This window comes from Lonchura striata, chromosome 29 (genome assembly GCF_046129695.1).
Source record: "Lonchura striata isolate bLonStr1 chromosome 29, bLonStr1.mat, whole genome shotgun sequence".
Lineage (NCBI taxonomy): Eukaryota > Metazoa > Chordata > Aves > Passeriformes > Estrildidae > Lonchura > Lonchura striata.
The window spans coordinates 5,250,782-5,276,031 of NC_134631.1; the positions used below are offsets into that span (position 1 = coordinate 5,250,782).

At 52.0% G+C, this 25,250-nt stretch overlaps 2 protein-coding genes across 2 annotated transcripts in view; both read right to left on the minus strand.

The window, feature by feature from the left end:
- Window positions 1–25,250, minus strand: part of LOC144247624 (uncharacterized) — a 1,666,419-nt gene that overhangs the window by 949,618 nt on the left and 691,551 nt on the right. The gene's annotated exons all lie outside the window — the stretch shown is intronic.
- Window positions 485–17,399, minus strand: LOC144247603 (uncharacterized). The gene is made up of 14 exons (XM_077788895.1): window positions 17,216–17,399; window positions 15,311–15,508; window positions 14,528–14,674; window positions 7,204–7,317; window positions 6,725–6,762; window positions 6,031–6,330; window positions 5,420–5,511; window positions 4,541–4,589; window positions 3,419–3,528; window positions 2,547–2,664; window positions 2,055–2,154; window positions 1,578–1,774; window positions 1,023–1,160; window positions 485–574 (listed from the first exon to the last, which is right to left on the minus strand). The coding sequence occupies exons 1-14, from the start codon at window positions 17,397–17,399 to the stop codon at window positions 485–487; spliced, it is 1,875 nt and encodes a 624-aa protein (XP_077645021.1).

Genomic DNA, 25,250 nt, shown 5'->3' on the forward strand with positions numbered 1-25,250 from the left:
ACATAGTTCTCTATAACAAACCCAGGGCAGGTGTTTCCCTTGCAGGGAGCACTGGGGCCTTCCCCGGGCCCCTTCTGCCCTCTGGCAGAGCCGGTGGCATTTTCCAGCACACGCAGTTTGTAACCAAGAGTCGGGTGCAGCCCAGAAGGCTCCGAGCGCCTCCTCCCAGGCTGACTCTGCAGATCCGAGGCTGCTCTGGGCTCTGCCAGGGCTCTGCTGGGGCTCAGCTCCGGGCCAGGCTGGGCCCGCTCTCCCCTCACATTGCTCCGGGCAGCCGAGTCACAGAGGGAGGAGGAAGGGACACCTCAAGGGAGTTGAGGCTTAAGAGAGTTTTTATTCAAAAACCTGCCATACCAAACAGGCTGTCATAAGAGCCGTAACAAACAGGCTGTCCTAACTACCATAACCAACTAGCACTGCTAACTACCATCACTAATCAGTTGTCCTAACTAACTACTGTAACTAAAAGCTGTCCTTAAGTGCTTCATCTCCTCCGCTGCTCCCTCAGTTGCTTTGCTGCGGTGATCAGAGGGGTCAGGCTGGAGAGAGGCTTGGCTGATGATAAAAATGGGTGCTGCCCAAAAAATAAAAAAGAAAGAAATGAACTGTTACTTTCTAGAGCCAACTTCCTCACAGGCTCTGTTGCAACAGGACAAAGGGAAATGGTCTGAAACTCAGGAGAGGGAAGCAGGCTCAGGTTAGATCGCAGGCAGAATCTTTTTGCCAGGAGAGTGGGGAAACACTGACAAAAGGTGCCCAGGGATGTGGGAGGTGCCTCCTCCCTGGGAACATCCAAGCTCAGGCCAGGCAGGGCTCTGAGCACCAGACCTGCCTGAAGATGGCCCTGCTCCTTGTGGGGCACCAGGGGCAGATGCCCTCGAAAGGACCCTGCCAAGCCAAACCCGGCGAGGATTCTGCTTGCTTTGCGTGTGGAACGCAGCGAGGCTGGAGACTATCGGAGGGGCCCCAGCAGAAAACCCCTCCCTGGCGCTGCTGCTTCCCCTCGGCCGCTCGGCATTCACCTGCAGCAGCTCCTGGGCAGACCAGCGCTGCTCCTCGTCCGGCTCCAGGCTGCACTCGAGGAAGTCCCGCAGCAGAGCCGACAGGCGCCGGGGCTCCTGCAGCTGCGGGGTCCCGTTGTGCCGGATCAGAGCGCGAGCCTGCAGGAAAAGCAAACTCAGCGCTCTGCCAGCTTCCTTCCCACCCACAGGTGCTCACAGCGACCCCAGGTTCTCAGCCCCAGCTCCAGGGGCACTTTCCTCCCTGGCACAGATGCTGCTCACAGCTCATTTTCCTATGCCAACCAAAAAACCCAAACCCTGGTGCTGCCACAGCCATTGGAAAGAGCTGATGCGCTTGCTTCACATTTTCAGGTCATCCTCAGAGCCAGAAGAGCTGCAACAGCATAAATCCCAAAGCAAATTGTTGCTGGAGACTGCAGAATATTTGTCTGTGTTGAGGCCCGAGTGCTCTGGGAATTCCCTTCCCCAGGTGCAGAAACCTCCAGCTGCTGCTCCCAGTGCAGGGTCACCCTGTGCTCACAGGGCTCTGCAGCCCCTGGAGAATTTGCCTCTTACCATGACCCTCGTTTCCTTGAAGTAAGGAGGTTCTCCTTCCACCATCTCAATGGTCACAATGCCAAAGGACCAGATGTCCACCTTGGGGCCATAAGGAGAACTGGTCACAACTTCTGGGGCCATCCAGTGAGCAGTGCCCACCATGGAGCTGCGCCGGTCCTGCTCAGAGCTGAGCTGAGCACAGAGGCCAAAATCAGCTGAGGACAGAAACAAACACTGTCAAAGGCAGCTGGAATGAGGAAACCGAGCACCAAGACTCCCCACTCTCAGTCTGAGAATGCAGTAGTGAAGTCAGCTGGAAAAGTCCTCAGGGCTGTAGCCAAGGGAAGGTGGAACTGGACCCTTAAAGAAACCCTCAGCTTTCGTGCAGTGGCTTTTACTGATTCCCTTGAAGCTTTAGATTCCAACTCCTGCCCCTCTGGCCCCACAGCCCCACAGCCGCACCCGGGAGCGCTGTGCGTGGCCAGGAACACCCACCCAGCTTGACAGAGCCGGCCATGCCCAGGAGGATGTTGGAGCTCTTCAGATCTCTGTGGATCACCCGGTTCGCATGGAGGAAATCCAGGCCCTGCAGGCACTGAGAGAGAACAAGAAACACCAGGACAAAAACCAATGGCTGGAATCTATCACACAAGAAAGGACAGGTCGGAATTCTGCCAGCAGCAGCTTTGCTGTGACAGGCCAGGAGTGCAGAGCAGACAGGCTCCTGGCAAACGGTTCAGGGCAAAGCTGAGAACAGCACATCAAATCCAGAACAGACAGAGAGTGCCACAACAGCAGGAAAGAGAGCAAGAACAGAGCAGAAGTGCAGCGATGCTGGCAGGCCGTTCACTGCAGAGGCTCTTTCTTCTCCAGCTCATAAAAATAACAGAGAAACAGAGCCCTGAGCATGGAGCCACTCCTGTTCTCAAGCCTGTGTGGAAGGACCATCGTGCCCAAGCCGTGGCAGCCACAGGCAGGATCCCTCACCTCCCGACTGACAGCTGCCATCTCTCCTTCAGCCATGCGTGTCTGTCTGACAACGTCCTGCAAAGTTCCTCCATCCATGTATTCCATCACCAGCCAGAGATCTCCGTCAACAAGGAAGCTGGAAGAGGAAAGCAGTGGCATGGAGACAAATGTGCAGTGCTCAATTCCCCCATGGAAAAGCCTGGAGTAGAGTTTTGTTTCCAGGTCACTTGTCCATGAGGACAGAATCAGATGGAGAGACATTCCTGCCAGGCTGCAGAGCCCTTGGAATCTGCACAGTCTAAAGGAAGAGACACCTGTGAGAAAGGAGAGGCCTTAGATGGAAAGCAGGTGAAAAAAGCAGTTTAGCAACAGCCCAGATGAGCGTGGAACCACAACACTGGCCCCCAGCTGGTCCAGCTTCTGAGCTCATCAGTTCCACCATTCCCTGCAGAACAAGGCAACACAACTCCCAGGGTTATCCAGGGGAGGAGGCCGTGCAGCACTTGGGACAAAAGCAATCAGAAAACCTTTCAGAAAGTCCCTTCAGAAACAGGCAAGGCCAGTGCAAAATGGGCAAATGAGGCATTTCTGGAAGCAAGGCCCTGGTCTTCCTGGCATCTGCAGCAATGGAAAAGGGCTGGGAAGAAGAAGCCAAGGGAAATAATTTCTGCTGTGGTTTATCAGCACTTGTTGTAAGACACAAAAAACGGGGTCAGCTTGAAGGAAAAACCAAACCAAAGCAACCAAAGCACACGGAGGGAGCGAACTGCCAGGCTGCTGTTTTGGGAAGATACGGCTGGGTCAGGCATTTTCAAAACAGGCTACAGACTACGGGTGCCAGGAAAGGTTGAGGCAGGGCCCGTGCACGGGGTGAGGCCTGGAGCACTCACCTGTCCAAAGAGTTGACAATGTTGGGGTTCTTCTTGTCCTTCAGGAACAGGAGCTCATTCACAGCGTGTTCCCTGTTCTGCCCTCTGAGACTCATTTTCTTTATGGCCACCTGAGGGGACATTGCAGATCTTTAACTGGAGGAGTCTGTGGCAGGAGGCCACAGCCAACACGGGGCGAGGCTTTTTGGAGCGACGGAGCCGGGCTGTGCCAAACTGCCCTGGGATGGGCACCAGAGCTCAGCAAGGGCCACTCCCACAGCCCATTGCTCTGCTCGCTGGGGCTGCTTACAGGACACACGGCCAGAGACATTTGGCCTTGCAAGCTCTGCAGAAATGGCCCCTCAGCTGTCAGCCTCCAAGCTCTAACCACATTCTCTGCACCTACAGTCTTCTCAAATGGCCTCAACACTCTCATTATTATTCAAACACATTTTGCAAGCAGGAGGTAATTCTGGTTCTGTGAAAACAGAGCAAGACAGCCAGGAACCCTTTAGCAATTCCATGGGATTTGGTCATGATTTCAGATGCAGCTGCTTTGTTTGGGATTGCACAACAAAGCAAACACACACATCCATTGCTCAGGTGATCCCTGTCACAGGCTGTCACTGACCCCAGACCCAAACACAACTGCAGGGTTTAAGAGAGAGCTTTGCTCTGGACATCCATCTTCTCATTTCTCTCCCTCTCTCTCTGTGGACAGCTGAAGTGGAACTACAGCCCCAAATTGAGCCAAAGCAGGATCTCCCCCTAATTAATCCTTGAGGTACCCTTTGAAGATGAAAGGTAGGATAGAAAAACTGCTAAATAGTGTTCCTGTCTGCGGCTGGGGTGAAGATAAATTGGGCCTCAGTCTCCAGCCCTGATCCATTCACACTTTTAGATATGAAGAGCAAGCCAGCGTGTCCTTCTCTGACAGACACCGCTGCCCTCCTTGCATCCCTTTGGGCACTCCAGAAGGACCAAGTGTGTCCCAGCTGTGCTCTGCAGGCTGACACTGCTCTGCCTTCAGAGGAGCAGCCTGTGCAGGAAAGCTCTGCTGGCCCCCAGAGCTGCAGCCACAGCTCCCAGCAGAGGGGAGAGCCCTGCAGAGCTGCCAGACGTGCTGGGCATGTTGGCACTGACCTCTCCTCCAGTGGCCCTGTCGAGTCCTTTGGAAACGGTTCCGAAAGCCCTGGAGACAAAACAGCAGAGAAGAAAGAAGCAGCGCTTGAGGCCCTGGGAGTGAAAGCCAGCCCAGACAGGAGATCTCTGCTGCCTGCAGCGCTCACAAACACCTGGGTGCATTGACCCTTGCAACAACAGCGCAGCAGCCACCAGCCCTCTGCCATGCCAGGTGTCCAAGGGAAAACTAAGACCCAACATGAAGGAATTGGGCTGGAGCAAATCCCAAATGTCCACACAGAATTGCTTTAGTTCAAAACCTGAAGTGAGCAATGGGTGTCTAAAGAACTGGAAAAGAATGCATTTCATCCTTTTCCATTTCCTGCCTAAGACCTGCAGGATCCACAAGGGCCCTGCCATCAGGCAGGTGATGCATTTTCCCCCAAAGTGCATCAGCTCTGTGTCTGTTGCTGAATGTATGGGGTCTACGAGCTGTGCTAGAATAGAGCACTCATTAGTTCATCTCTGGTTCCTGTTTCCAAACCATTAGGTTGTTAATGCTGACTGGAGGATATTTTATGAAGCAAAATATTTGAAAGAAATCTCCTTGAGAACTGTTGTCTGACAGTCACCAGATGGTGAGTGGCTCTTTTAGGCAATCCAGTTCCAGACACAGAAGATCTTCCAGGTCCTGCTCCTTGCTGCAGGCAGGACACTGCCAGCCTCAGGGGCCTGTGACGGCTCCTTCTGACCACACTTCTCAATTCTGATCAGGACTGAGAGACAGCAGGATGACACTCCAGTGTCTGAAGTTGTTTGGAGCTCTCCTGACTTCTCCCTTGATCCTGCACCAGCACAACCCCTGGGCTGCTTGTGCAGAAGTAGCTGCCGTGCACTTACCCTTGGCCAATCTGCTCCACTTCCAGGTATTTCTCGGCAGGCTCCTCCACGCTCACGATGTTCCCTGAAAGAAACCACGTGGAAGAGGCTCCCTACCAGAGCGAGACCCCGCCAGAGCAGAGCCAGAATGCAGCCCCACTCCCTGGGGCCGTGAGCCCCTTGGTCTCAGCTGGGGAAGGACAATAAATGCCCCTGTGACATTCAGCTGCAGAGCAACGCTGGCTGCAGCTGATGCCGAGACACACACACAGCCCCTGCTCTGAACACAGGAACAGAGCAGACGTACTCAGCTGCACCAGGCACCACTCCCCTCTCCCCTCTGGCTGCAGGGCTGTGCTGCTGTCAGAACCTTCAGCCCAGGATCCCACAGGGGAGGGAGATTCAGTGTCCTCTTCCCAAGCACAGGGAGAATCAGTGTCCTCTTTCCAACCACTGGGAGGTTCTCCATCCTCTTCCCAAGCACAGGGAGATTCTCCATCCTCTTCCCAAAACGCTGCAGGTTTGCCATCATCTTTCCAAGCCACAGGACGTTCACTGTCCTCTTCCCATGCTGGGAGAAGTTCAGCCTCCTCTTCCCAAGGCACAGGATGTCCTCTGTCCTCATCCCACACCATGGGGGCTTGGCCATCCTCGTCCCGCACCAGGAGACATCCACCGCCCTCGTCCCACGCCGGGAGATGTCCACTGTCCTTGTCCCACGCCGCGGGAGCCTCGCCGCTGTATTCCCACAGCGCGGGATGTTCGCCCTCGTCTCCCAGAGCAGCGGGAAGTTCACTGTCATCTCCCGGCACCGAGGGAAGTTCACCAGCGTCCCCCAGAACAGCGGGGAGCTCACTGCTGTCTTCCTCCTCTTTGGCCTCCTCTTGGGAAGCAGAGGGAGCCAGAGGAGGGGCTGGTGCTGCTTTTGTGCCCTGTGGACAGACGGCAGCGTGAGGGACGGGAAGTTCTATCTCAGTGATCACCTTATTCATCCTCAGCTGCACATCCAGCTGCACGAAGCAGAAATTGGGTTTGGAGCTGTTCAAACTAACAATGGGCTAAAGTCGACATTGCCACTTATTGTTGGGAATTCCATATTCCACTGTGGCTAAAGCCAGCAAGCAATCCTCTGCCTGCAAAACCAGACCTCTTCAGAAGATCAGCAGCAGAAAAGGAGAAATCTGCTGGGGATCCCTTTGCTGCTGCTGCTGCAAAGACTCTGACAGGAACTTTTCTTCAGCCTCCCAGGCTGGCACTCGGCTGCCACACGCCGAGCTCACAGCTTGTTGCACAATTCCAAACACCAAAGGTTCCTTTCCCACTCACCGGAGGAGGAGCTGCTCGGAATCCACACATGAGGTGCCCTGCAACGGGAGAGGGAACATGAACCAGATGCTGTCAGGAAAAAACTGCCTGTGGTGGGAAATGCCACGGAGCAGGGCAACCACGAGAGAGCATTTTGCTTTCCCAGCGTCCCTCCAGGAGCCACAGTCCCTTCCCACAGCAAGAGAACAGCACAAAATGCTGGGCTGGGTCAGTTCTTGGCTGGGCAGGGAGTTCCCGGCTCTGCTGCCACAGACTCCCCGCTGGAGGGAACAGAACCCCCCAGGGCTCATTGCAAATGCTGTGCACGCCCCGCTGGCTGCAGACACCCCCTTTTTCAGCTGCAGCTGCTGGCAGGAGCTCTCCCAAAGCAATGGTGCCTTCATGGCCATTTGGTTACAAAGTCAGCTCGGGTCCAGAGGAAGAACAGAAAGCACACAGCAAGCCCAAAGCCACAGCAGCGAGGGAAAACCTCAACTTACGTGCCAAGTGGGTTAAAAAATAGCCCGAATAAGCCACAGAGTACAGCATGCAAACTGCAGCAGCCACGTGCTGGATCATTTTGGCTGCGCTGCACACGCCTGCAGACTGCAGCCCTGCAAGCACACAAGGACACCCGTCAGGGCTGGGCTGGTGCTGAGAATGCCTCGGGCAGGAGGATCCTCCGGCAAGGAGCAGTGCCCAGAGCCACTGGGGACACTGAGGCCTCCGTGTCCCACAGCCACGGGAGCACCTCGGGGACGTGGCAGTGCTCCTGTGACATCACAGCAGCAGCTCACGCAGAAACCGCCCGGAAGGTTCTCCTGGGTCACAAAGGAGCACAAAGAACCCTCCCAGGGCACAGCCTATTGCCCAAAGGCTCCAGGAGGAGCTCTGAAAATGCAGCAAACAGGGACACCCCATAGCCCAGCCTGAACACTGAGGAGGAACAAGGACGGGAGCACAGCAGAGGAAACAGGACCTTTAGTCACTGCTACTTCTGACCCACGCTGCAGCACTCGGAGGGGGCTGTGCCCAGGGGATGGACTCCGCTCCGAGAAGTTCCTGGAGAAGTCTCGGCCGGGAGAGAGCGCAGGGTGCAGCAGGGAACGACTCCTGTCCCTGAGCAGAGGGAGAAGCCCCGGGGGATGAGCTGAGCATGGCCCCATTCCCTGTCTCCTGCCCTGCCGGGGGAGGAGGTGCAGCTGGGAGCAGGGAGGCGTGGGGAAAGCTGCATTTAAGGCTCTGCACTGACTTCTCCTTCTCCTGCTCCGAGTCTTTGGAGTTTTCCGCCAGAAATCTCTCCCCTGCCCCACCCACCCACAGGGCTTGGGGCAGGTTTCCCTTTTCGGGGGAAATCAAAGCGAAGCACTGATGCGCTAACGAGGGGCAGGAGAAGTGAGGCTCCTGGGCTTCCCGCAGAGGCGGAGGCACGGGAGGCGCAGAGCCGGGAAAGCCGTGGCGGGAGGCGCGGAGAAGTTTGTTTGTGTGGGCAGCTCAATCCCGGCTCGGCCCGGGCCCGTGCCGGGGCTGTTCCTCATCTCCGGCTTTCCCCTCACGCAGCCCGGGGGCGCCGAGAGCGCGGGGCGAGGCGGGGCCGTGCGCAGAGCCCGCCCCGAGCTCGCTGCCATTGGCCGCCGGTGCCGTCAGTCGCGGTTGCGGCGCGCTGATTGGTGGGAGCGGGGCGCGGCGCGGCCCCGGCGGCGGGCTGAGGGCGGCCGTGGCCGCGCAGCGCCGCCATTGGCCGAGCGGCTGTGCGGGCCCGGCAGCGGCGGCAGCGGCCGGAGCGCGGTGAGGCGGCGGCGGCGGAGCTCGGAGGCGGCCCCGGCGCAGGTGGGAGCCGCGCTGGGCTCTGCGGGGGCTCGGGGCCGGCTGCGGGCGGAGGGGGCGGCAGGGGGCTCCGGCGGCTCGCCGGTGCCGTGTCCGGCCCGTGCCGGCCCCGGGCTGAGGGCGCTGCGGGAGCGGCTGCCCGCGGTCTCCTTCCCGCCGGGGCCGGGCAGGAGCCGCTGCCGGAGCAGCGCTGGCTCGGCCCGGCTGCTGTGGGTAGGACAGAGGGGCTGCCCCGCGGCCGGCAGCGGGCGGGGAAATTCCCGTCGCCGGAGGTTCGTGTGCCCGGGGGAGAGCGAGGAGTCCTGTCAAAGTGACTTTATTGCCGAGCAGGGGCAGAGGCCGTGGGGCATTTGCCGTGCGCTCTCTGCCGTGCTTGTAGCCCGCAGCCTCCTTTTTATCCTCATTTTCCCGGCCGCATCTCCCTCTGCCTTTGCCCACCGGCTGAGTTCCTTGGAAGGTTCCGACTTCCCGATGCGCCTGCTGCCTGTCCTCGTTAATGTGCACCCTCCTTTTGTAGAACAGCCGATATTCATGGCTCTGTTAAGTCTTTGTTCTTCTCCTCGAAGTTCGGGAATGTAGCGGCACTTTGAGCAGCTGTCTGCGTCAATTTGTAACATTTATTGGAACTGATGGTTTCTCCCGTTACTTCCTTTTCTACAAGTGCCCGGTCCTATCTCCTGGCAGATTCACTCATTGACTCTGTTTTATTCTTCCCGGGTCCTCTTTGGTTTTGGGATTATTCTCGGTGCCCTCATTCCCTGTCCTTTTGTAGCCGTTTGTGGATCAGGAGGCCTGGCTGCCACCTGCATGCCCTGGCTCAGCTGCTGGATGAGCTGCACTGCCAAGGTGTGGAGCATGGTAAAAAGATGAGAGTTGCTGCAGCACAGAAGAGGAGAAGCAACATTCGTTTAACCCATGGTCTGCCAGTGCAGCACAAAATCGTGTCCCATTCCCATCCTTTCCACATTTGGGTCAGAACATGAGCTGCTTTCTTATTTCCTTTCTCATCTTTTTCACCAGTTTTCCTTGGTCATCTCTTTGCCAGGAGCAGTTTGAGTAATTTAGTTTTCCATAAACTCCTCCTTTTTCTGCTAACAGATAATCTGATCCCATCCCCTGGTGAAATGTTGTGTTCCTCATTTCAGTGGCTTGGTCAGCAGGAAGGTCAGGAGCTGGAGTTGTCTGGTTGGTTCTTATTTGGAGGACAGCTTGTAATTTAATGATGCCATTGAAATGATAAATGGGTTCTGTGGCTCCTGATATGAGTTTCATAGGGTTCCCAGGGGCTGGTCTGTGGTGTTGTAGAATTTATTCTGGTAGCCGTTTTGTTTTTTCCATTTTTGGCACTCCCTCGGGAGCCAGGGCTGCATCAATTGACTGATTTTCTCTAATGTAAACATCAAATACTTGTATTCTAACTGATTTTTCTGAACTTGTGGTAGCAAAAACCCCATTGCTCTAATCCACCCTATAAAACATAGACAGTGACAGCATATGTTGGAGTGGGCAGAGGGATGATCCCCCCCTTATTTTAGTGAAGTTTTCCCAACATTCTCAATTTGCTGTTTCCCTTTGCAGCTTCAGCCATTTCTGTTGCAGAGTCAGAGATCCTCACCACGGGCTCTGCCTTCAGGTGTGCAAATTCCATCTGTGGGAGATGGCGGAGTTTGGGATGAGGGGGCAGAGGGAATCAGCCCAATTCCAGCCCCAGGCAAGAAACCCAAATACATTGTCCATGCTTTACCCCAGCACTGTTAATTTGCATTTCTTAAGCTCCTCTCCAGGCTGCGGGAAGGAAAATTCTCTTCCAGAGCAGCCATTGGATGACTCATATGCGGCCACCCCAGAATATGCTGCTTTTATTTTTTCTTTTTAAAGCATATTTTTAAACACACTATTAAATGTTAATGAGTTTAAGTATCACCTTTGTGATAAATGAATGCTCCAATTTATTAATTAACGAAAATTTATTAAATGATCAAAGTATAAATTTAGAGAAAAAAAAAAGAAGAGCCACAATCCATTCAAAAAGGGTCAGTGCAGAGCCTGGGTACTGGTGCTGGGGGAGACACAGGTCTGATCGCTACAGCAGAGGGTCCCCTCTGTTTCACACCGACTGTCCTGCCCGAGGCAGAGTCCCTTTCCTTCCTTTCAGGACTGCACATATTCCTGTGGAGTTCTTTCTCTGCAAGGAGCTGAACAGAACCATGGCCGGGGAGTGATAAACATCCACGATGTGTTCCCAGAATCCAGGAATCCAGTAATCCAGTATCGAGATGTATCTCACAGATGGGCTCCAGCTATCTCAGTCTTAGATGTTTATCAGGTATTCATCATCCTGGTGGATCACCTTGGGGAACACCCATCTTTGGGCTGGCCACATTCATTCATTTGTAAATGAAGATCTCCTTCCTCTTGTCCAGGTGGTTTCAACACTGTGATGCAATCCCCGACACTGACTTGTGTGCTTAAAAATCTTTTTATAAGGGTATTTCTTACCAATACATACATAAAATATATATGGCAATTTTTATCGGCATGAATTATCCCATATACACAAAACAATCCTTCCCCTTCTACATAAACATAGTAATTCCTGCTTTCTAAACTTTCTACATAATTATGTGTGACTTTACTTCTACCCTATACTACTATCCCATTTCCTAGTTCTTTATAAGAAGGAAATAAACCTCTTAGTTCCCTCAAGGCTTATTATCCCACTCTTGTCTTGGAATTCCCTGGTACAATTTGTAGACATCCCCTTCTCCCTGTATCTGCTCTTTGAATCTGGCCAAAGCATCTGCTGCCCTACCGTGTAGATTTTCCTCCCCCAATTTCATTATTTTTGATACCTGATTTGTTTTTCCCATAGCACATTCTGGGTCTGTGGGCATGGCAGCCACCTGCATACCCTGCACTACTGAGTGTATCGACCTGATAAAGCATGGTATCAGGCAGGGTAGGAATATGATCCCAGCTATTGAACACAATATAAAAAAATATTACCTTTTTCCACCATGCTCCATCAAACAGATGATCCCACCAGGATGCTTGGAGTACGGAGTTCCATTTTGATACTGGGACATGTGCTACCCTTTTAATTTCTGTCACAGGCCTCTGATGGTTTCTCCATAGTCATCAATCTCTATAGAGCATTATGATTCATTAAACTTTCCACAGACCCCTACTCCCTCTGCTAGTAAATAGTCCAGGGCTATTCTGTTTTGATACACCAAGGCCCTCATTTGGGAGTGTTGTTTAGACAACAGCTCAAGGGCATTTGAGGTGTGGTTAGAGACCATGTCTACCACTGCCCAAAGTCTTATTAGTTGGTTTAGCAGATAAATTGGGGTCCTATACCCCCAGCTTTCATCCTGGGCCCATGTTGCAGGACCATAATCCTCTATTATTCTTTCTGCTGGCCACTTCTCGCCCCAGGTCTGACCCCCACCAAAGATAGGGAATTTCTTTTTCAAATCCCTTCTTCTTCTGCTCAAAGTTTCGTATAAGGGGGCCCCTAGTGAGCTGTGTTCTGATTGAGGTAGGGTAAAGAAAACATGTCTGATCAATTGAATAGTGCATGATCCTCTCCACCACTGAGGTAGTTTGCTGTATGCTTTCTTCCCACAAATCCAATATAAACCATTCAGGGCTTTCCACCTGACTTTTGTGTTTTTGGGTTTACTCCAGAATCCTCTCAATTCATCTAAGGATTGGTAAGGGTTAGCTCCAGAGCCTTTGTTCCAGCAGTGTTCAATTTTTTTCTCTCCATTCACATTTAGTGCCTTTTTCCCAGCTCCAGTACCCTACTAGGTACCTACTAGGTACTGGAGTACTCCAGTAGGGATTTCTGGCTGCCAGATTCTGCTTTTGTTAAGGGAATTTACTGTTGGAGTGGACAGACATGAAGTGTATCCCACCATTTCAGTGTGCTCCTTTCCCTCCCTGCTAATGCAAAATGTCCCAATTATAGCATTATCCCATTTCAGGAGTTGATCTAGAGCTAAGCTCTCACCTTTTCAAGGCCACTTCTCTGCAGACTTGAGCCCTCTGCAGATCCAGCAATTGGACAGCCCCAATTCTGTTGCAGTTTCTTGCATCAGATCCACAAATAGGTTTTGATTGGAGGCAGGGAAACTCCAACTGGTATATTGTTTTTTGAGCTGATCATATTGCTCGCTTAGGGTTCTCAGCCTTTCTTGCTCCATCCTTCTTTTTCTCATCTCTGCCTCTTGTCTTTTTAGTTCCTGTGATACCTGTTTAATTTTGCTCTCCGGGTCCACTCGCTCTTTGTTCTTGAAAAGCAGAACATCCTGTCATATTGCAAACAAACACGGTCATCCTAATCCTCTAAAAGGTCCAAGATAACTGGCTCATTTTTGAGGGACATCTTGGTCTCATATTTTAAGTTCTTCCTGACCCAGTATGTCTGTCCACCCATAACACACATTCCCAAGTGGTTATTGTCATAACACAGTGGGTTAGCCTGAAAGTATGCTACAAACACTGACTCCATCCTTCCCCCAGTCCATACTGTGTGGTTACATTTATCACAGATTGGGACAGATATCTGTTCAACATTTCTTTTATGTTCCTTGTGCTCTGACTGCCTGTCCTTGGGGGTCGCCCTTTGTGAGTAACACCTTATTCTTTCTTTTAGCTTGCGTATCCCCTGCTGGGTGCCGTTTATGGGACAGTGCCCGCTTATCTTACCCTTGCCGCAGTTCCTTGGGGCTGGGGCTGTCGGAGCCTCCGATTCCCCGTGTGCTCTCCGGACAGTCTGTATGCAGAGCCCGCACCTTCACCGGGGCCTCACACCTCTGTGCTGGGCCAGTCAGTGCAACGCGTGCTGGTCTTGAGGCACATTGCTGGACTCAGATTGATCAGGATCCCCACGATTATTATTCCTCTGCCTTTGCCTGTGCCCACTGGGTTGCCACCAGTGGTGAGGTAAACCATTTTCTCGGCAGCAAGAATAGTCTTCTGTGGTGTCATACCTGGACTGAGCTGCATACCTCCGTTTAAAGATGCTCTACCTCGGTAGTTTAACTGTATCTGCACTGCAGGGTACTTTATTTAACCTCCGGCACTCAACAGTAATGATTTGAGCTTTTGATCTCAATTTTCCCCTTAGCCTATTTTGAAACAAATGAAAGCAGATCTCAGAGTCTGCTTTGATTATTCCTAGGCTTGTGGCAAGCTCTTGTTGCTGTCGAGGCAGGATGGGAATGAATAGACTTGACTCAGAAGGCTGCTGAGAGTAAAACTCCCATTTATTCAAAATACACACCTCTTTTATACAGAGCTTAGCAAGGATCAAATCTATTTGTTCTGAAGTGAAAACAATCCAGAGCATTGGGGCAAAGTGCTTGACGCACAGTGATAGAACTTAACTATAAACAATGTGAAAAACAAGAGAAATAAAGCATTATTTACATTCTTTCCCAGCTCTTTCCCAGCTTTTTGTCTGGCTAGAAACTCTCAGTTTCTTTCTTTGACTGAATCTGAGACCCACAGCTCTAAGATATGGCTAGTTCCCCTTCTAGGCACTTACCACGTAAACTCTTTGGCCAATATTCCCTTCTACAGTGTGTGACCCAAACCTTGTTACAATACTCACATTTGAAATATACAAATGGATAACATTCACAATGAGGTTCAGTGCATCTTATCAGATCCCTGTCAGTCATTTACTTGGCCACCACAAGGTTATCTTCAAATCCCCAGGAGGAGAAGTGACTTTGCACTCTGGCATCTCTTCCTGGTGCTCAACCTTCTTCACTCGGGATGCGTGTGTCCACCCCTTTTCTGCTGTTTGTATTGCTGTATCTGTGGTTAAGAGGACGAGAAAAGGGCTTTCCCAGTCAGCTGTCAGTGGGGCTTCTCTCCACGTTTTTATGAGCACTTTGTCCCCAGGTTGTACTTTATGTGTGGAAAAACCTAAAGGGGCACCTTGTGTTATTATTCCCTGCTTCCGCAATTCCTGCAGATTCTTACTTATGGCTATGAGATACGGCTGTGTCTGTGCATCTTCTATCCTCGGATGCCCCACTGGCATGCCATGTTCATATGGCATCCCATACAGCATTTTGAAAGGTGACACTCCAGTCTCAGAGTGAGGCATGGTCTGGATATTCAGCAAGGCTAAGGGGAGGCGCTCTAACCAGGACATTTTTGTTTCCAGAATCAATTTTGCTAATTGAACCTTTAATGTTTGATTTATCCTTTCAACTTGTTCAGAGCTCTGAGGATGCCATGGGGTGTGGTATTCCCACTGGATCCCCAGAGCGTTGGCTTGTTGTCTAATAATTTTTGAGGGGAAGTGTGTCTCCTGGTCCGCATCTATGTATTTTACTAACCTATATCAGGGTATGATTTCTTCTAGTAGAAATTTTGATACTGTCTGAGCCATCACCTGAGAGCTCAGGAGGGCTTCTACCCTGTGGGTTAGTTTGTCCACTATTACCAATAAAAATTTATATCTCCCCACCTTAGGCAGATCAGTAAAATCTACCTGAATCCTTTTGAAAGGTCTGTATGCCACTGGGTGACTTCCCAGTGCCAGCTGCCGTGTTTTTGCCTGATTAATCTTTTGACAAATCATACCCCCCTGCACCTCTTGTTTTACCAGTTCATAAATCCCCTTGCACCCGAAGAATCCAGGGAATTGCTCTGCCAGGGCCTGGAATCCCCAGTGTGTTTGTTGATGTAATCTCCTCAGGATGTTTCTGCTGTAGTCTTTAGACAACAGCTCCCTCCCATCTGGCAATTTCCACTTACCTCCTTCTATCTGGCCTCCTATCTTCTTGTACCCCTCGATTTCCTTCAGGAAGGGGTGGGGAGGATATTCCTGAACCTCCCCTTCTTCGATTCCTGGGGTACTTACCTTCATTAGAGGCATGCTTTTGGCCTCTTTGTCTGCTAAATTGTTCCCTTGGGTCCTGAACTGCATTCCTGTCTGGTGCCCTTTCACGTGGACTATGGCAATTGCCTCTGGCCCCCTTATAACCTTTAAGATTTGCCTGATTATTTCTTCATGCACTAGCCTCTTTCCCTGAGTATTGAGTAACCCTTGTTCTTCCCAAATCTTTCCAAATATGTGTACCACCCCAAATGCATAATTTGAATCTGTAAAAATTGTTCCTTTTTTCCCTTCTAATTTCCACAGGGCCCTCAATACTGCGTACAACTCACAAGCTTGTGCTGACCATCCGGGATTCAGGGGTCCTGATTCCACTACCTCCCTGGTTTTGCCATCAGGAAATATCCTGATTTCCTTTTCCCATCTATGACCCTTGCAGAACCACCCAGAAGCCATTTTTCACCTTCTTCTAAATCTGGCCTTATTTTGATCTGCAGCTCCACCACTTCTGCGCAGTCATGGGAAGGCACTCCTGCGGCTTCCCCAGTCAGGAATCGCGCGTGATTTTGCACCGAGGTAGTTCACAATTCCAAATCCTGGGAGTGGATTAATACAGCCTCATACTGTAGGAGCCTGGCGTCAGTTGGCCACTTGTCAGCCTTTTGCTGCAGAATGCCCCGACGGTCACCTGCGACCAGGGACCTCGGATAACGGGAAGCTGGACAGGACAGAACACACATCCAACCAATATGATTAATGCAACGTTCTCCATTTATTCGAGAGAAGATGGCAGTTTTTATACACTTCTATATAGTTTATAGTTTACAAAGCACTCTCATTGGCAAGCTAACATTGTTTACCTTTGTCTTAAAGTGGCCTAAACCTTACACTATAAACCTATACTACTTTACACCCAGACAGCCCAGTGCTTCGCATCACACCTTAATACAATTTCTAACTGCGCCACAAGCTCTTAATTTCTAACTGCGTCAGAGGCTGGAAGGCCTCACAAGCCCCAAATCTGTGGCCTAGACTGAGGGGAAGCTCAGTTCTCACTCCAGACATAAATCATGCCCTCTCTCTCAGAAATTCTGTAACAGTCACCTTCTTAGCCTCCTCCACCAATACTGTCACTGCTGCAATTGCTTGTAAGATCCCTGCTTACAGGATCTAAAAGCTTTGATACATACCCCACCAGCTTCTTGGCCCCTGCCCAATCCTGCGTTAAAACCCCATGGGCAGTGTGATTACTGATGTCCAGGAACAGCTGAAAAGGTTTCTTTACATCAGGGAGGCTCAACTCTGGAGCTGCCGCGAGGATTTCTTTTAATTTCTTGAAACCCTCCTCATCCTGCTCTGTCTACTTTAGCTTGTCCGTGATAAGCTTTTCATGAAGAAACTTTTCCTTCTCACTATATCCCTCGATCCATTGCCTGCAGTATCCTGGAAGCCCCAGCAGCTGCCTGACCTCCTTTTTTGTTCATGGAGGGGGTAAAGTAATGATACCTGTTATCCTGTCCGGATCCAACTTCTTACCTTTTGTTAACCAATGCCCTAGGTACTTGACCTCAGGCTCTGTGAACTGTAATTTCAATTTGAGACCTTTCAACCCTTTTTCCCCAAAGAAGTTTAATAGTGCTATGGTCTCACACATCCTCCTCCCTGAGTCCAGCTGCCAATAGGTCATCTACGTATTGTAGTAATTTGGTCCCTTTAACGGGCACAAACTCACTTAAGAGTTTTTCAAGGGCTTGTCCAAATAGGTTTGGTGAGTACAGAGAATAGATTTACCACCCTCAAATCTTGCACCAGCCTGTAATTACCATCCGCCTTCTGTACTGCCAAGGTAGGAGTGTAATGTCTTGACATGCACAGTTCCAATGTGCCTTTCTTTCTTAGATCTTCTATTACAGCCTTCAGTCCATTCCTGCCTTTCATGGGAATGCAGTACTGTTTAATCCTGATTGGATCCTCCAGTCTCTGGATCTCAGTGTGAATTGGCTCCATGTTTAACCTCCCCGCCTCTTCCTGAGTGGAGTGTTTAACCTCCCCGCCTCTTCCCAAATCATACTTTGGGATTTATCTCATTTTTGTCCTCAGCGGTTATTTTGTATAAACTTACTGTGAGCTGGGAGTTCTGTGCTATCAGGCTTATCCCCAGAGCTACCATTAGATCCCCCCCCAGCAAATTATAATCTGCTTCTTCTACCAGTACTATGTTCCCCAGATAAAACTTATTTTCTATTTCCACATTTGTTAAAACCGGAACCTTAAAGGGTTCCCCTTTAGCCCCAATGACCACCATTGAATCCTTGCTTTTAGTACATCCAGGTGGCAGTCGCTGAACTGTAGTTCTTTCTGCGCCTGAATTGACCAAAACCACCAATTCTTGTTTTTGGGGTCTAATTTTTAATTTTATCAAGGGCTCTCCAGGTGTTCTGGACCCCAAATTATAAAGCCCCTGACACCTCTAATCCTCCTGGAAGATCTGTTCATCCTTCATTCTCTTCTTACAGTCTCTTTTAAAGTGCCCTTTCTGTTTACAGTAAAAGCACTCAGGGCTGCTTACCTGTTTGTTTATGCCTTTCTTCTGAGAGGGGTTAGGTTTTCCCTGGGGCTGTTGTGTTTGTGCCAGCTTTCCGGGATTTTGTATCTGCTCCTGTTTTTGCACTTCCCTTATTGCGCCACCAGTATCCTTGCCTGTGCTTTTTATTTTTCATCATTCCTTCTCATGTAAACCTTCTGTGTCTCCCTTAACAATTCTTGGAGGCTTTTCTCTTGACAAGTTTCTATTTTTTCTAGCTTTTTCCATATGTCCTCCCATGATTTAGCACCAAATTGTGTTTTAAACAGAATAGCCCCGACAGGTATCCAAATACATTTGGAGGCTCTTTCTCAGCCTCTCCAGCCATTTGGTGGGTATTTCATCCCTCCCCTGGCATTCCCCCAATGCTTTACTAATGTTCTGTCCCTTTGGTACCATCCCCCAAATTCCCTGTATTACCATGTTCCTTAGCCCTATCATTTTAGACTGATCCTTCTCTGCCTGCGTGTTTTATGATGGCCTCTGTTCAGGCTTTCTCTCGTGCCACTCCCTCCCTGGGGATTCCTGTGTTCTCAATCATTTATAGCAGCCTGCCGTATCATGTCCCATTCCTCAGCGTTGAATAACGAGCTTAGAATGGCGCAGATGTCATCATATGAATAGATGATGTTCCCCAAAAATTCATCCAGCCTCTCTGCCACCCCTAGAGGATTATCCATTAATTTCTGCATTTCCTTGCTGAAAGCTCTTACATCTCCCATATTGATCGGCACATTTACGTACCCAATGACTCCGGGAGCGGTTGGTACTTCCCTTAGAGGGTAAAGACTGGGTCTGTCCCCTTCCTCCTCACTATCGTCATGGTTTTCTCTCCGTGTCTTGCACCGTGTTCTGCTAGCTGGAGGATAAGCAGTTTTCCCAGGGGGAGGTGTGTGCCCGGGATCGTCTGCCTGTTGTGGTGCAGGTGGGGCTGGGAGGGACCTGATGGGTCCAGCAGCAGCGGAGCCGAGGGCTGTGTGTTACACGGCGGTGCCTGTGCCTGTGCAGGCTGAGGCGGGCGCCCCGCTGGTGCAGGCACAGGGGCCTGAGCCTGGGGAGGAGAATTCAGGTACAGGGGTGGAAGATTGTCCAAGGGCTCTGTCTTGGTTTGAAAAGCAGGAGTCTGTGAAGGAAGGCAAGAGCCTCCTGTGAAATGGAAAAGGTAAACTCCCTCTCTCCGAATTACCACAATTTCAAAAAAAGCTCTTAGGTAAAGATATGGGAATGGGAATAACAGTTCCTTATTAGGAGAAAAACTAAATAAAAAGCATAACAATAAAAATGTAATTAGTACAAACAAAACTAGTGATAGAATCAGAAACCTAACACCCTGAGGAGTTAGGGTGTTGGTAATAGTCTAGTTAAATGGTGGCTGTTTTTCCTGGAGTGGCAGATGAAATGCTGCTGGATTGGCGATCTCTAGAAGGGTGGAGTTTTCTTTGAAGGTCTGGTAGTAGTTGGGCTTGGTCTTCCTCTGGGAATCCAGCAGAGAAATGAGCTGCTTTTCTGGAAATCCAGCTAATAGCTGCTCAGTGTCCCAAAAAGTGCTGATTTTATGCAGGTAGGAATGCTTGGCTCCTCCCTCTGGGTGGAGCATCTCACAATGGGATGATGTAACTTTACAGGTCATGCAGTGAGTCATTCAATGGTCCATGAACAGAAGATATCTCCCCGGAGGGAGACATTGTTCTTGGAAGAGATAAGAAAACTGCCCAACCTCCAACAGATGGCAGATAGAATACATGCTTATCTTACAAGCCAGGACAATTATTTCGGAAAATTATTCTCATAGTGTAATCTTGTCTCTGAAACTGCAGGGAAAAAAAATTTCCAACAATATCTATAGTGCTAGAGAGTCAAGGCATTCCTTGGTTCTGGCAAAGATGTGCAACAGAAATCATTTCATTCACACATAGGCTGGCTGTGCAGAGAAAATTATCCCATGACATGTGAGTTTTACTAGATTTTCCTAATTATATAGTCTGAACCAATCTAAATCCATTGGTTTAATGTTCATTGCTTCCAAGTTGTGTAGTTTTTAGTATTTGGTTTCCTACTGGACCCAGATTTCTTTGCCTCTGATGTTAATTAGGTTCGAACTCCTGGATTTCCTTCTCAGCCTTTTGCAGACCAGGTGTCTGCAGCCCTGCCGGGGGCAGTGTCTGGGGTAGGTGTTGGTTGCTGTTTGCTGCTGGGGTTGATGTTTTGCTGCTGGTCGTTATCTTTGTGGGTCTCTTTTGGGGTATTCCCAGTGTGTTGAGATGTTAAATTCATCTCCACTGAGTGGTGTAACATCCCTTAACAAAACCTTTAACATGTCTTTCCCCAAGGCCAAGGCAAAGCAAGCCTGAGTAGAGAAATCAAAGGTTAACAATGTTCAAGTCTATGAGCTCGTCTATTTTCCATGGATGCACTGGCAGGCAGGGCAGTGTGTGAGTGTGAGTGAGAGCCAGAGTGGAATTGTCCCGGTGTCTCCCCAGCAGCTGTGGCAGTGCAGGCCCAGCGAGCACTGAAGCTGCAGCAGTGGCAGCAAGGGCTGGCCCCGGTGGCTGGAGCTGCCCAGGGAGGGTGGCCAGGCCGAGGATTTCAGCAGAGGAGGTGTGGGCAGGCCCAGGGCCTTGCCCCGCTGTGGAGCCCTGGCTGCTGCTGCGCTGCCTTCAGTGCAGGCTCAGGGGGGCCTCCCATCCTCCTGCTGCAGGCGGGAAGTGCAAATCTCCGGGGCTGCAGAGACCTGGAGCCCAGGCTGAGGGGTCCCCCCGTGTTCAGCTGTGCTGGCGGCTGTTTCTGGCCTCGGGGCCCCTTGGCATGGGCCACGCCACTTGGCCACCAGTGGTGCTGCTTTGCACTCCTTAGGCAGAGCCCATGTCCTGCTTGGATGTTGGCAGCAGCAAAGTGCCAAGGCAGGCTGTGTGCCAGCCCAGCTTCCTGGGGGAGAGATTGCACCAGAGACAGGATTCTGGCCACAGACTGCTTTAAATGTGCATCCCTTATCTCCACCCTGCACTGGGTGGAGAATTCCCAGGGTAAGGAATTCCAGAGATCAATTGCAAGGGGAAATAATTGAATATCTGCCCTGGCTCTGGCTCTTCTTCTTGCCCAATCCAATGGCAAAAGCCGTACCCATGGCATCTTGGTTTCTATCCCCAGCTTCCAGAGGTGTTTGTTTCTTTCCCCATTCATTCTTTGTACCCAGCCTGAGCTCTGGGGGTGCCAGGGGTTATGGAGGTCCCATTGTATTCCTAAAGCTGCCATAAGCCCCTGGATGATCTTTCCTGGAAAATGAGTGCTGTTCTCTGAGTCTGTTTCTTCCACAATGCCTTTATTGAAATTATTTCTTTTGGAAATACCTTAATAAGTGATCCAGTGGTTGCTGAGCAGTCAGAATTGCTTTTGCCCCCCTGTTAGGTGAGATGGTGTCACCAGAAGATATTGAAGCCTTCCTGCTCAGGGCATTTCAGTGCCAGGCTCTTACAAGCACACACAGCTGTGCCGGTTGAGCTGACCATGGGGGTAACCTGCACTTTGTCTGATTCCCTTTCCTCAATAACAGCGTGTCGTGGAACTCTTTTCCCTTCTGCTGCCCCTGAAGAGCCATCCACAAACACATTTTCTCCATTTTCAGACGAAGACTGAGCGTTCTCCAGGGTTCCAGTGTGGTGGGTCCCCGGTGGGATGGGAGCTCAGAGAGCCCTGACAATCCATGTCCATGCAGGGGTGGACTTGCTCCTGCTGAGGGTGCTGCTGTCTGTGCTTGCAGTGTCCTTGTGGGCTGCAGCTGGAGCCCTGACTCCTTCCCAGGGGCTGTTTGGGTGGGCTCTGCCCTGGCCAGGAGGGCAATGCCTCTGCCAGGTGCTTGTGGCCGACCCCGTCATGCCCTGGGTGCTGGGGCCCCCTTGGGCCCTGGGGTTGATCCCTCAGGGGCTGTGGGAACTCTGCCATGGCCTTTGCCTTCAGCTTGGCCTTTTGCTCATCCCTTCTTGCCTTCAGCTGCTGTGCCTTTGTGCCCAAGTGCTGCAGGGCCTTCTTGTGCCACTCCTGCAGCCCCGGTCACTGCCCGTGGGTGCTCATCCTCTGAGAGCTGCTGAGCTTTCTGCAAAACCTTTCCTTTCTGCAGGGACCCAAAGCAAATCCTGAACAGCAAATCCTGATCCTTCATGTGCACTCTGCATTTCCCAGCTGTTCCTTTGTTTTCCCCGTTGTGCTCAGGGTCCCTGCCCAGCCCGTGTGGCAGAGCCGGTGCCTGTCCTGCCGCAGTGTCCAAAGGCGTCCCCCCCGGCGGGCAGGGCCGGCAGCTCCCCGGGGCCGGGCAGCGGCCGGGGCGTCCCGCAGCCTCCTGGGGGCCGGGGGCCACTGCCGGCCCTGCCCGGGGCTGGTGGGGTCAGGCAGCGCCCGGCGCTGAGCCCCGGCTGCCCCACAGCCCCGGCCCGGCCCCGCAGCTCCCCACAGGCCCCAGCCCGTGCTCCCGGTGCCGCACCTCTGCGTCCGGTGCTGCCGCTGCCACCGCAGAGAAACCCCTGGCATCCTGACCTCCTGCTTTTCTTGTCTTGGGCAACTGGGAATTCAAAATATTAGCTGGCAAATTGTGAGGTTAAGACTCTGTGGAAAAACATCCCAATCCAGTGTATTTTTCTCTTCCTCCTCTTTGCTATAATCCTTTTTCTTACCACATAGATTCCTCCTGCTGCTTCTTGCCTGAACCATATTTTTGCACACTCCCCTTCACCTGATTCGTTCAAAGCACACCAACACCATCCATCCCCTGTTGTCCAAATCCCTTCTCCACTTCCTCAGTATTCTCCCAAGGGACCCTTCAGAGACATTTTGGGATATCATCCCTTTGGCCAGGACCCCTCCCTGGCTTTCCCTTTTCTCCCCTCCATGGGTGCCCTGCCATGTTCACTCCCCGAGGATCCCAGGGCACTCACTGATGAGATTTTCAGTGCTCTCTCCCTGCTGACTCTTCACAGACCCCCTGATGTGTCACTCGTCTGTCTCCTGGTCACTCCCGGGTCCCCAATCAATCCCCGGTGCCGCCGCCAGCCAAGGGAGCCGATCACCCAAAGTGGGTGAGGCACCTTCAGCTGCACTCCCTGCCCGCCGCCCCAGAGGGTGGAAGGAATTCGGGATGAACCCCAGGGTGTGTGGAAAAATTGACATCAGCAGAGAATTCTGTCCACAGAGCAGATGGAGGAATCCTGTAAAAGTAATTTCATTCCTAAGAAAAGGGAGAGGCCATGGGACATTCAGGCCATGGGATCTCTCCAATTGTTGTAGGACACAGTCTCTTTTTCATCCTAATTTTCCCAGCTGCATCTCCCTTTCCAGTTCTGTGTTGGCTGAAATACTTGAGAGCTACAGACTTGTCAATCCACCTACTGCTTACCCCTTTCATATGCACCCCACTTTTGTATAGCAGATGATATTCATGGCTCTGTTAAGGCTTTGTTGTTCTTCTCCAAGTTAATGAATTTAGCAAGACCTTGGCTGAGCAGCAGTCTGTGTCATCAAATAACATTTTCTGAAACCAATGGATTCTCCTGTCACACCCTTATGTACAATTCTCTGGCCGTATCTCCGAGCAGATTCAGAGCATCTGTTTGTAAAGACACTTTCCTGTTGTTCCTTTCATGGGTCCCCCGTTTGTGGGACATCCCCCCTGGAGCAGGGTGTCCCCTCTGTGCTGCAGCCCCAGGGCTCGGGCAGAGCTCAGCCAATCAGAGCCCGCGGCGCTGATGACTCACCAGTTGCCAGGCAGACTCGCAGCTCCCCGCGTTCCCCACCTGGACCCACCTGCGCCCCCCCTCGGCCCCATGGCCCCGCGAGGGGAATTTGGGGAGGTGGGAGTGGGGCAGCGCCAAGGCCGGGCCCCCCCGCGCTGTCCTGGCGGGAGCGGCTGCAGTGGGGACCGAGTGCGGGCGGGAGCGGCCGAGAGCCCAGCGCTGCCCCAGCCCGACCTGCCCCAGCTCCATCCCTGCCCCTGCGCTGGGATGCTGTGGGTGTGGGGGGAAGAGGGAGCCGGCAGTGGGTGCTGGGGCTGGGGGCAGGAGGAGAAGGGAAGGAGAAGCAGGCTTGAGGAACAAAATGGTCAAACGATGTAGGTGGCAGGAGAGAGTGGGATTGTGCAGGAGAAGGAGGAATAGCAGGAGGAAGAGGAGTGTGAGGAAGCAGAGCGACACAAGAGGAGGAGGAGGAGGAGCAGAAAGAGGAAGCAGTAGAAGGTTCCACCACTCCTTCTAGTTGCAGTGTCCCCCCAGCCCCAGTAGCATTGCTCCCCCCACATGCAGCAGGTGACTATGGAGATGGATCCACGATCTTCACGGGGTGAATCATGGTGTTTCTGAGTTTGATCTGTGTCTTGAAGTTTGTGGGATTTTTGTGCTGAAACTTGGTGTTTTGGATGTTCTTACAGACACAAGATTCCCAATGACTTCCTGAGATGAACTTGGGCAAGGAGTAACCTCCAGTCCAAGCTGCTCCCCTCTTTTTTTTCCCCAAACCAGGATTTATCATTGCCAGGGCGTGGCTGAATGGAGGTGGAGGAAAAGCCCCGGAGATGCTGCAGGAGGAGGAGCTGCAAACCCAGCCCAGGGAGCTGCGGGGAGGAAAGAGCCCCCCTTAGCCAGGAAGGCGGGCGGAGATCCAGCCGGAGCTCGGAGCTGGTGGAGAAGCCTCATGGCAGGGAGAAGCCCCACAAGTGCTTGGAATGTGGGAAGGGTTTCAGCTGGAGATCCAACCTGATCGAGCACCAGAGGATCCACACTGGGGAGAGGCCCTACGAGTGTGGAGAGTGTGGGAAGAGGTTTCAGACCAGCTCCCATCTCCTCAGACATGAGCGGAGTCACACAGAGGAGAGGCCCTTCCGCTGCCCCGACTGTGGGAAGGGCTTCAAGCACAACTCCAGCCTCACTGAGCACCAGTACATCCACACCGGGGAGAGGCCCTACGAGTGTCGGAAGTGTGGGAAGGGCTTCATAGACAGGTCTGGCCTGATCAAGCACGAGGTGATCCACACTGGGGAACGGCCCTATGAGTGCTTGGAATGTGGGAAGAGCTTTGGGAGGAGCTCACACCTGCGAGCACACCAGCGCATCCACACTGGGGAAAGGCCCTACGAGTGTCCCCAGTGTGGGAAGAGGTTTCAGACCAGCTCCAGTGTCCTCCTACATGAGCGGAGTCACACAGAGGAGAGGCCCTACCGCTGCCCCGACTGCGGGAAGGGCTTCAAGCAAAACTCCCACCTCACCGTGCACCGGCGCATCCACACCGGGGAGAGG